Raw genomic sequence first — 12,709 nt, 5'->3', positions numbered from 1 at the left:
GAGCAGCAAATACAGTATGTGGACAATTAATCATGAACAAACATAACAAAAGAGTATGCGGTGAACCAAGCTTGTAGTCACGAGCTTGCGACAGGGCGAGCTAACGGCTGACCACGCTGCCAGCAGCCGCCGGCCTCATGCTGGCGGTCGACAAAGCCGCTAGGACGTGGTTGGCGGCCTGCACAGCCGTCAACACGCGACTGGCAGGTGGAAACGTCGCTAGCCATGTGCTGGTGACCGAAAATGCCGCCAGCCTTGTGCCAGCGGTCAAAAGCGTCGCCAGCCGCTGGAGATTGGGAGAAGGAGAAAAAAGTAGGGAATGAGGGACTACCCGAAGATCACTGGAGAAAATCGTCGCCAGAGACAAGAAATGCACGCACGAGGAAGGAAGGGCAGCGCGCCGTAATTATTTTCGGGATTTCCGATGGAATCCTATTTTTGTCAGGATTTCCCTACGGAATTCAAAATTTCGTTGGGAATTTCCGATTGAAATAGGATTAATATTTCATCAGGAATCTCAAAAATAATTTACCAGCGGAATAAAAATTCCGTCTGTAGCCCTTTTTTTGTAAAATAATATAATTATCGATGGAAGTTAAATTCCGTTGATAATATCGAAAAATATACTGATGGAATAATATTCCGTCGGTAAACTTGATAAATTTTGTAGTGTTAGTAGCCTTGTTATCAAGAGCCAGAGTACAAATCACACTTGCAGATTAATGATATCTATTTACCTCTTCTAACTTGATCATCCAACCATCTCCCTCTAATTTTTATTTGTGCTGAGAGTTTATCATATTAGGCATAAATTAGAGCTGAGAGTTTCTCATACCTCGTGTCTCCTTATCTGAACACTCGTCTGAGAGGTTGGGCTCTTTTGTCGAATGAGGTTTTGCACAGGGTACCTTGAATAGGGAGCCAAGCACCTCGGACTCGGACTCTAGCTTGTCATATCTACCTTCTTGAGGACCGAATGCTCCTACAAGGCATGTTAAGATCGATTAAACAAATGTGTAGACCTTACGAATGAGTGATTGGAGAAGATCTCTTGTAGGGGTCATGCACGAGGAGGTTAGGCAAGGGTGATCAGGTGGATTGAGTAAGTTGGAATGATGGCGGTATTTCTTTCTGTGTTCATTGCTGAAATCAAGGAGAAAAAGATATCCCTTTTGAGCTCTCCAAGTCCCTTTTTATAAGCTTTAGGATTCACAGTTGAATGACTCAGCGGAGTTACATTCTCAAGTTGTAGCGGTCGGTGAAAAAAAACCATCCTAGGTTGTAAAAGACGCTGCAAAACCCGACGGATCACGCGTTACAACTGTATTGGTGGATTATCAGTAGCATGTTTTCAGAGAAAAAAATCACTATCACCTCTTAGTCTATAAATTAACCCTATGATTTAATTCCCTTAGTATCATCTGGGAACTGGATTAATGACGATTTGAGAGGAGCCTAATCAATTTTTTTTTTGTTACAATGACGATTCCCTAAAGTAAATTGGGAGAAGGAATGGACAAATACATGCAGGAACACATGAGACCGTCGTACCAAAACTATAGCACTTAATTGCATTCCAAGATGCATCAACATCACGATAGATGGATTCTATTCGTACTCATTTTGTACAGACTCCTCGATAGTGAATGAACAGGGGAGCTAAGCAATTAAACACAACTACGTCTATAACACTTTGCGGCCGGCGGCCGTCATCTCCCTCCGCCATGCTTCTCCTGCCACAACTTCCTTTTCGATCCCAACCCAAGCCCAAGCCCAAATCCAAGTCGTACTTTAATCCCCTTCGTCTTCCTGTTGTTCTTCTCATTAGTAATAGTATAGGCGGTGGCACTCTTTCTCCAACCATTCCACCAGTTCGGCAGTCCTCTTTGATCAGTAGTGGCCGGTCGCCGCTGTGGACCACCAGCGACCAAGCCCGCCACGACAGGAGGTCGGGCGCATCGAATCAGCGGCCACCTTATGCTTTGGAAGAAGGGATGCCTTTTGATCTCTGCCGCTCCGTGGATAGATCCCATCCGAGCAGCCGAGTCACGCTCTAGGAGCTGTGTGATGAGGTCCCGAGCTTTGGCCATTTTCCCGCCTTCGCCATCTTCGCTCTCCGGGAATTTCACATCTTGCGTCAGGATGTTCCGCAGCGTCGCCTCCTTGGTGGCGCCTTTAAACGGCGTGCGCCCGTACAAGAGCTCGTAGAGGAACACGCCGAAGGCCCACCAGTCCACGGCAGCGCCGTGGCCGCTTCCGCAGGCCACCTCCGGCGCCAGATACTCATGAGTCCCTACGCACGCCTTCGAGAAAGCAGACGACGGCTCTGCCACGAACTCCAGCTCTTCCTCGTCGAACTCGCAGGAGGCAGGGGCGCTGCCACCGCAGCAAAAGAAACGTCCCCTCGGGCGAGAATTCCGGCGACGATGGCGGCAGAAGAGAGCCGGGGACACGTGGGAACGGAAGGCGAGGTCAAAGTCGGAGAGCATGACGTGGCCGTCTGCCCGGAGGAGAACGTTCTCTGGCTTGAGGTCGCGGTAGACGAAACCGAGAGCGTGGAGGTACTCGAGAGCGATGAGTACTTCGGCGGCGTAGAAGCGAGCTGCGGAGGCTGGCAGACGGTGACCGCGCCGGCGACGGAGGAGGGAGTGGAGGTCTCCCCCGGGGCAGTAGTCGATTAGGAAGCAAGCGTAGTGGGAGGCGTCGAGGCGAGCGTAGAGGGTGGGCAGGAAAGGGTGGTCCATCTCGGCCAGCGCCCGCGCCTCCGACCGCACGTGCCACATCTTTCCGCCGCTGCTCTCGTCGTCGTCGTCGTCGTCGTTAGGGACTACAGGCTTGGCGATGTCCCTCTTGAGAGCGTCGAGGTCGATGACCTTGAGGGCAAATTCTGCGGGAGAGTGGTGGTCGTCGTCAAAGCCGTGGAGGCGGCAGTGGAAGACGCGAGCGAGGTGGCCAGAGCCGAGAGGACGGAGGAGGCGGAGGTGGTGGAGGTGGAGTCGACCGTCAGGAGAGAGGTTGGCAGCGGCTCGGAGGGCAGACCAGTGATTATCGGAGCGGCTGTGCGGGAGGGGATTGAGGGCAAAGGACGAGGAGGTGGTGGAGTTAGAGAAGGAGGGGAGGCTGAGACTGCTTCTGGCGCTGAACGTGGAGGCAGACGTGGTGGAGCTTGTGAAGCTGCTGTCGAGGTCGGAGTAGGAGTCCGGAGGGAAGAAGCTTAACCTCTCCTCGTGATCCATGATATTAATTAGCGGAAGCCGATGGATCAAGAAAGACAGATACAGAGACAGGCTGAGAGGCCAGAGAGAGGGCAAGGGGGGTATGCTTTATATAGAAAGCTTGGAGTCGAGAAATTAACCTCATCGTTGTCATTGTCAACAATTGCAAGCCGAAGCTGAAGATGAAAGTGGTGGAATCGAGAAATTAAAATGAGAAGCAGTCAGAGCCTAGTACACCGGCCATATTTAATTTACTTGGTGCTAAACTACACATCACCAGCTCAGCCTTTCGCCTTCACTCGGTTTCTTGGCAACTGAAAAGAAAAAATAAATATTGTTTTGGATCGCAATACCAAATGTATAGCATGTTTCGAGAATTACAAGTAGCTTGCTAGCTTGAAAGTCTTCCTTCGAACAGAGGGAAAGAAGATCCATCACTGACGGTGACAACTAGGTATTCCACCTCTTAGAAGAATTAAGGCGATTTACCAGATGACGCATGTAAAATTGGAAAATTTTTAAATCGCACGTTATAGTTTGAGGATGCTGAAGGATCGCACTATTTTAGCGTTCTCTGTGTTCCACCCTTCCTATTAACTGCAGGTTTTAATTTCTATTTCTAAAATATTCAAACCATATTCAAAAAATTAAATATAAAATTATTTTTATGATTTAACTCTTCCTCTCTCTAATAGTGAAAAATAAATCTCTCTGTTTTCTCTACATCGATTTATATAATTTATTTTTTTAATTTAACTATTAAAATTAGAACAAGATTTAATACCAAATATATTTTCTCCAAACTCTACTATTTTATATGGTTGCAAATTTATAAAAATTTAAATAGTCTAGGTCTATCAATAAATTTCTATCAAAACTTACTAATTGATCTAGATAACTTCAAATTCTATGAATTTTTGAAGTGCAAGTCCAAATGTACTCTCCTTTATTATTTTCGAGCTTCCCTAGTAGAGCCAAGGAGTAAAAAGTTTTTGGACTTTCGAAAATATCTTAAATGATATTTTTTGGGTCTGAAATTAACGGTTATGAGTTAACTTAGTAACAAATCATAGATTTCTGAATGAACTTCGTTTTAGCTCCTAGAATGCCCCAAAACTCATTTTGAGTAAAAAGTTATAGCCTCGGTAAGATAAAATCTTTAGATCACCATTAGAGAAATCCAAAAATAATAATGGAGGACATATTTAGACTCTTTACAATCTCAAAAATCTATAGAACCTAAAATGATTGTAATTTGAGCTCTCGATCGATTAGTTGGTTTTGACTTAAATCCATTGATGGACCTAGACTATTTGGATTTCTGTAAACTTACCCACCCATTACGGTCGAGTGAGAGAAAGATAGATATGATGTCAAATCTTAATTCTGATCAAGGAACATTATGGGTCTGGTGTGGGGAGACTAGGACCATGTTGGGCCTGATCTGAGAGCAGATTAAGCCCAATGTGGTCCTGTTTATAGGATACCAGGCCCAAGCGTTATAGTTGAAAGTTAGTATAATACTGAATTACCTTTATAAAGCCTAAAATAAGTAATGGAGGACACCTTTGGACTCCTTGCAACCTAAAGAATTCACAGAACCTAAAATAAGTATAATATGAGCTCTCTAGATCGATTATTGAGTTTTGACTGAAACGTATTGATGAATCTAGACTATTTGGATTTATGTAAATTTGCACTCATTCGGTAGGGTTGAGTGAGAGAAAGGTAGTTATGATGTTGAACGTTGGTTCTGATCAAGGAACACTGTGAGCCTGATGTGAGGGGACTAACTTCAACTTGGTCTTGTCTACTTTCAAATTAGGCCTAATGTGATCTTGGTCTCTATACATCTATAGACTTATGGTGAAATAATGAACTTGACGACTAATTGAAATTAAAGTTTTGTTTTATTTGATTTAGCATTACATAGTTTGGTTGATGGTTAGTTTGTTCCTTAAACTTTTATTCTCTTTTCACTTTGAATGTTTTATGTTGATAAAAATTTAACCCAATAAAAATTATGACAAAAAGAATGCTCCATAGCATGAATCCAAATACTATAGTAGGGAGACAAAAATTGAAAATAGACACTGAAACCAAATTGATACAAAGTATAAATACAGATTGCCCTAGAACCAAAAGAGAGTTTGATTAGACCTTATGATCTTGTATAGAAGTTTGAGGATACATTTGGGCTGCATTTGGTAGGATGTAATCTGCCTTGTAATGTAATCCAGATTACATTACAAGGCTGATTATTTTGTTTGGTTTCATTTTTAACTTGTAATGTAATGTAATCTGGATTACAAAATGTAATGAAGTTTTGTAATCTGGATTACAAAACAAACACATTGTAATCCGATTACATGACAAGGTCATCTTTTAACAAAAATTTGAATGTCAAATATACCCCTAGTCTATCGCCGCCCATCTTCACTCGCTGCCACTGCCACCACCCCAGGCGGTTGACGACCGACGGGCGCCGACGACCACCGGCGGTCGACGACGGCCGGCGGTCTGCGATCGCCGGTGGCTGACGGCCGACGACCGACGACCGCCGACCGCCGACCGCCGACGACCGACGACCGCCGACCGCCGGCGACCGACGACCAGCGACAGCCGGCGCCGGCCAGCGACCGGCGGCAGCGGCCACCGCAAGCTCCGACAAGGATGTAGCGCCCGCCGGTAGAAGTTGTAGGATATTTTTGTCATTTTATAATAATACGAATTACATTCTTTATAAAAATAATGGACACCAAACAAAAGAATGTAATCACCTTTGTAATCAAAGATTACATACATTTCATTACCAAACGTAGTAATGTAATCAAGATTATATTACATTACATTACAAATTTGATTACATTACAAACTCAATTATATTACGCCCAACCAAACGTAGCCTTGGAGAAATGATATCTTAACCTTATCATCTAGTATGATTTTAATATTTCATTGAAATATTATTAAATTGTTATATTTATTGTCATGTTACAATTTTAAACAAATATAAAATATATTTGTAGTTAATAGTAAGCAAAGACTATTATTGAATGCATATGGAATGATACTTTGTATTTTTCTTATTTGGTATGATATCACCATTGGGCTACATACCAGGAACATCATGGTTGGGGGGAGCCTTATAGAGATCTTGGTTTTTGGGTTGTTTTGCCTGAATTTTCTCGTATGTTACAAGTAGAGAGCTTCATTGATTAGATCAATAAAATGAAGTTGGTCTTCGACTATAAGTATGTTCTGGATTGGATGAAGGTGAAATTGATTGTCATTAGACTTAAGGGGTGAGTGTTGGCATAGTGGGAGCATATGCGACGCTCAAGGGGTAGACATGGCAAATCCTAATAACTGTCTGGGAGAAGATGAAGAAGAAAATGAGGGAACACTTCCTCTCTTTTGCATACATCCAAACTCTGTTCCAACGAATTCACTCATTGAGACAGGGTGAGAGATCGATCAACGAGTATACGGATGAGTTTTTTGAGTTGGTTGCTCAAAACGACTTATCCGAGATGGAGAAGCAGATGGTGGCTCGATACCTACGGGGTTGTGCTAGTCTTTGCAAGATGTCCTTAGTCTTCATTCATTGTGGATGATTTTAGAGGCCCTCCATCATGCACTGGCGATTGAAAAGCAACAAAATCAAGAACTACTGGGTAGAGGCGACCAAAATAGTCGGCAAGTTCGCTCTCAGGATTCTCATCCTTCATAGCAGTAGCCACCACAGGTTAATTCTAAGGCCCCTTTCAAGTATTATCGATGTGGTGAATAGGAAAACCAATCTAGGAAACTTGCTCCTGCTAATTCTAAAGGCAAAATTTTACTAATCGAGAAAGATGTGAAAGAAGAGACAACAACAATTAATGAACCGGTATATGAAGTTGATGACATGCTTTATGGTGATGATCATAAGACTTTGGTTGTGCGCAAGAGTATGATGATTCCCAAAGGTGATTCAAGGGATGAGTTGTTGAGAACCAATATTTTTCACACCACCTACACCCTCACGGATAAAGTCTGTAACATGATCATTCACAGAGGCTCTTATTATCGATGTGGTGAATAGGAACATAGGACAAACCAATCTAGGAAACTTGCTCCTGCTGATTCTAAAGGCAAAATTTTACTAATCGAGGAAGATGTGAAAGAAGAGACAACAACAATTAATGAACCGGTATATGAAGTTGATGACATGCTTTATGGTGATGGTCGTGAGACTTTGGTTGTGCGCAAGAGTATGATGATTCCCAAAGGTGATTCAAGGGATGAGTTGTTGAGAACCAATATTTTTCACACCACCTGCACCTTCACGGATAAAGTCTGTAACATGATCATCGACAACATCAGTTGTCAGATTGTAGTATCTGAGGAGGCTATTAAAAAAATTACAATTAAAGATGGACCATCATTCTAAGCCATATAAGTTGTTGTAACTGAATAAAGACAGTGAGGTAACAATAGACATGCGATACCTCGTACGCATCTTTTTCAATTGGTAGTAAATATTTTGATAGTACTTGGTGTGATGTGATGGTCATGGATGCATGTCATGTACTATTGGAAAACTCTTGATAGTATGATTATAGCATTATCTATGATGGATGGAAGAATACTTACATCCTTTACATTAAGGGAAAGAAGATGGTGTTGGTGTCACTCTGAAATGAAACCACTCCAATTCCGATAGCCAAAACTACTAATATGATTTATATATTCAGGTTTTTAGATGAGATGGATCAAGGAGGCGTTGTCTATGCTTTGCTTTCATGCTAGAGCGATTTCTTAGCCACGAACGCTGAGATACTAGTCGAAGTATAACAATTGTTAGTGGATTTTGTTGATTTAGTGTTAGATGATTTTTCTCCTATGCTACCACCTAACACTACTCAAACTCAAGGACAAGTTCTTTTCAATCAAGGATGACAGATGCAAGAGGATCCAAAGATAATAATTATTATTATTTTTGATAATTTTTATTATTTATGGTATTTTAGATATTTTTGGTAATTTCTATATTTTTATATTTTAAATTTGTTTAGAAATTTTAGGATTGTGAGTTTGTTAATAATGTTTTTATTTATTTTAGAATTTCTTTCCTTACTTTACAAGATAGGAATTACAGTCTATATATTAAGATTTCTTTCACTTATCCTCACGGGCATAACTGAGTTGGTACTTAGATGGTAGATTGCCACATGAGAGCAGTGATGGAATCCCCGAGAGAACAATCCCTTGGGGAATAAAATCCCTTCCACTTAGAGATGTCATTCAGTTACCATGGTTTACTCCCTTTTATTTTGCTGTGGAGCTAGCGATGAGGGACACTTGGGATAAGCGAGTCACCTTTTACCACATAATTTTATATTCTTTAACTAGATCATTTATCTATCATTTAAGTATATATTTATATCATCTTAAATGTGTTTCTCAGTGTTTTTTCATAATAGGTGCAATTTTGATTTATTTTTCTAATATTTTTATCTTGTCTATCCTTATATGTCCGTACATCTATCTAAACATCATCTTTGTAACCCTCTTCTACTCATGTGCTCAAGTTATAACCCACATGAGAGCAGTGATGGAATCCCCGAGGGAACAATCCCTTGGGGAATAAAATCCCTCCCACTTAGAGATGTCATTCAATCACCATGATTTACTCCCTTTATTTTGTTATGGGGCTGGTAGTGAGGGGCACTTGGGATGAGAGAGTCACCTTTTGCCACATAATTTTACATTCTTTAGCTAGATCATTTATCCATTATTTAAGTATATATTTATATCATCTTAAATGTGTCTCTTAGAGTTTTTCCATAATAGATGTAATTTTGATTTTTTTCTAATATTTTTATTTTTTATCTTGTCTATCCTTATATGTCCGCACATCTATCTAAACATCATATTTGTAACTCTCTTCTGCTCATGTGCTCAAGTTATAGTCCAACATTCAGCTCCATATAATATAACAAGTCTAATTTTTATTTTATAAAATTTTCTTTTAAGTTTTAGAAGTACTTTATGATTATAAAGAACACCTAACGATCTTTTCCATTTCAACTATTCAACCTATATTCTATATAAGAGATTTCTTTCAATCCCTTTATTCTAGGGGTGATCGCGGGATCAGGTTGGTTCGATTATTGGGGTAAAAACTATCCGACCCTACTAGATCAGATAATGTAATATAATTAGGACCTACACCCGACCCTATATCCAGTAGTTCTTATGTATCAGATATCCGACAGGTTGTCAATTATTTAGATATCCGACCCTATGTCCAATAATATAAAATATAAATATAAATATAATAAAAAATGAAATATTTTAAAATGATAATAGACATTACTCATTACAAATTGTAGCAGCTAATCGACGGTAGCTGCTACAACATGTAACGGCTTATCGGCAGTAACTGCTACAACGTATAGTAGGTTATCGACAGTAGTTGCTATAAGTAGGGATGATTACGGATCGAGTTGGTTCGATTATTCGGATAAAAAACTATCCAACCCTACTATATCAGATAATACAATATCAGGACCCTACATCCGACCTTATTTCCGACAGTTTTTTTTTCGGTTCGATTTGGGTCGGTATGAGCGGGTTGACCGGTTTGACTACTCACCTTTACTCTATTTTTTTACAAAAATGATTCTAAATACACAAAGCTTTTAGTTACATACAACTAGTTATCTTCTATTTTAACAATTTATCTTATTATTTCTAATATTGTTAAATTTAAATTTTATATACTTTTACTCTACTAAATCTAATTTTTTTTTCACTTTTAATGTTTCTCATCAAGATTTGAAGTTAGTATTTATTTTTTACCGTATCTATCAAAATAATATCATCTATAAATAATAGTGTATGAAAGACATATTTAAACTTAATGCAAAGATATATAAGCATGAAGGATGTAGATAGACATGTCAAAATCCAAGTATGAAAGATAATCTAACCTTGATGTAGAGATACATTTAATTATAATTTATACTTCTAGTAAGCTTTTCCTGCGCATCATGGCCTCCTACTTAAACTTCGTGCGGCCTTCAACTAAGGAACCCACTTGGTTCTTATTTGTCATTTCTGAGAACGATTGTGTAATTTACGGTGAGAAAATTTCACCATTCCAACCATTCACACAGGCTCTTCACACATGCATCCTCTTTTACATATGTATTCTTGCAATAAAAAAATTAACTTCGACCACATAATGAAGGAGACATTATTCGATTGGAGAAGTAGGATAATCTTAAAATAGAGGCTTATTGGGGTTATATTACAAGATTAGAATTGTCAAAATATCTTGTCGTTGCAGTCAAATTAAATAATCTACTAAAAAAATATGTTAATTTACATTATAATCTCAAGTGGCCGGGGAACTAGGTAGAAGAATATATAACTTATTCTAATCTCTCTCAAAAAATTTTAATGAGAATTTTGATTACATGCTTAACATTGGTAATATATGTGTAAATCAACATATTAATCTTTGTCCTACTCGCTTCTTCTACATCAAGTCCATAATAGAAATTTGTGTATTCTTTTCACATAGATAATTAATAACCATTCGAAAGAAATTCAATAAAATTATAGAATCCTTTGGTCTCCCGTAAAAACTCATAATCATCTAGTCTGTATGAGATATCTTGACTCATACATCTTGGATGATGGGGTGAGTAGATACAATATATCCAGGAAAAAATAACCCCTACGCATGCATCTTTGGATGTGATAACTGATAAGAAGTGAGAAAACGAACATTCTTCCCCTATCACTACCACCTACAATTAATATTTATTATATTGCATCATGCCTCAAGTTTCCATCCTTCAACCACTCCAATATTGTCAGAAGAAAACAAGAGGATATTATAACACAAGAAAAACTACCCTCCCTCAATTTTATGACTCCATGTCCGCACAACACGACGCCCTTGTTAATTACCAATGCTAAGACTACCCTCATGCTGCACTACTCCTTCGTTTTCCAAAAGGTAGTCATGATTTCCGAAGCCTGTCCCTTCCACTTCACAAAAGATAATTTGGTTACTAATTTGCTTAATTTCAGGAGCCGAACTAATTATCAGGTGTCACTTCAATCGACAAAGCTATATCCATGAACCGACCCCTTTTAACTGTTCAAGGAATTAAGAAGTTGAAGATTTCCCACTTAATTATCTAACGATGAGATACAATGAACTCGTATTCTGGTCATGCAGGAACACAATGAATTATTAAATACTGAGTATTTCCCCCCTTCTCTCTCTCTCTCTCTCTCAAAGTTCTTTTATTAGAGCAATAGGAAACATTTCCACATTGTCTCACATGCAGTTCTCCACTAATCAATTCATAGAGTACCAGCATCGAAAGATCAATCATATGATGCTTATTATTCAATTAGGGAGAGATGAGGATGGTATATGTATATATTGTTTAATCTTGCTGTGCTAACAACGCATTTATTACTCACCTAATGAGATGCCTGTGGATCAGTTAGAGTTGGGGCCTCGGGGCTCAGTTTTGTCTGCTGACTAACCAATTTCATTATTCTGGATCGCTGGGAGAAGATGCTACAACGTGTCGATGTCGGCCGATCTAGAATTACAATTAATACCTGTAAACATTACTGAGAAGACACTCATCTTAATTTGTTCGACTTTGATAACTGTAGCTACGATCTTAGATTTATACCAGAATAGTATATGTATGAAGTTAATGAAAGGGGAACCGAAGTAGAAAAGTATATGTTAATTATATACAAGACATCCAAATCTGAGGGCATGCAGTCTGTCACATGAAAGCGAGGGCAGGTGTGAGGATGGTTTGGCAAATGGCAAATGGCAAATGGCAATGGCAATGGCATGGGAAGATTCCTATGAACTGAAAACTTGGTGGTGTTTGTCGACATCAGGTTCAGCAATTGGAGTGTTGAATATTGAGGTATCATATCATGCATTGCATTATGAGGTGAGTGGAACAGTGGATGTTGGTCGCGGTCTTCGACTCCTGGCCAATTAAAATTATTCGCGGTTGGAGGTTCAGAAAATTAAAAGGGAAATTAAGTGAGAGAAGTCGTCGGCTATGGAAAGGGAGATGCTTTTTGTATTTATTGCATTAAATACTGATGCATTGCACCGGTAGTTTTCTGTTCTAAACTGAAATATGTGTTTGTTTCTTCCCTGATTACTGATTGCAGCTCGAATAGTATTAATTATGGATCTGTCTGTTATACATAAAAGATCAGTTAGTCTCCGTTCGTCATTTTGCAAATGGAACCGTGAACTTGTCTTATTTGGCAGAACATTCTAAAACGAAATGTTTTGGCTTCCATCTTTGAATCCGAATCCAAATCCAATCAAACTGGCAAGTCAATGAGACATGACTTCATCCTTGTGAATCAGATATGGCTAGTTAGACGAAGACACGTGGCCACCCTAAGAAATGGTGTTGTGCTGGTTAGTTCTCTGTAAA

At 39.6% G+C, this 12,709-nt stretch overlaps 1 protein-coding gene across 1 annotated transcript; it reads right to left on the bottom strand.

Moving 5' to 3' along the window:
• Window positions 1-1,548: 1,548 nt before the first annotated feature.
• LOC122001996 (serine/threonine-protein kinase WAG1-like) lies at window positions 1,549-3,499 on the bottom strand. The gene has a single exon (XM_042557010.1). It carries the CDS (start codon window positions 3,234-3,236, stop codon window positions 1,710-1,712), a length of 1,527 nt encoding a protein of 508 aa, XP_042412944.1. The 5' UTR covers window positions 3,237-3,499; the 3' UTR covers window positions 1,549-1,709.
• Window positions 3,500-12,709: the final 9,210 nt, after the last annotated feature.

This window comes from Zingiber officinale, chromosome 7A (genome assembly GCF_018446385.1).
Source record: "Zingiber officinale cultivar Zhangliang chromosome 7A, Zo_v1.1, whole genome shotgun sequence".
NCBI classification, from domain to species: domain Eukaryota; kingdom Viridiplantae; phylum Streptophyta; class Magnoliopsida; order Zingiberales; family Zingiberaceae; genus Zingiber; species Zingiber officinale.
The sequence above is the reverse complement of the archived record's forward strand: the minus strand, read 5'-3'. Positions and strand labels throughout refer to the sequence as shown.

Bases quoted from the DNA above. Each gene is read 5' to 3' on its own strand.
- LOC122001996 (XM_042557010.1), bottom strand. From the start codon at position 3,236: ATGGATCACGAGGAGAGGTTAAGCTTCTTCCCTCCGGACTCCTACTCC.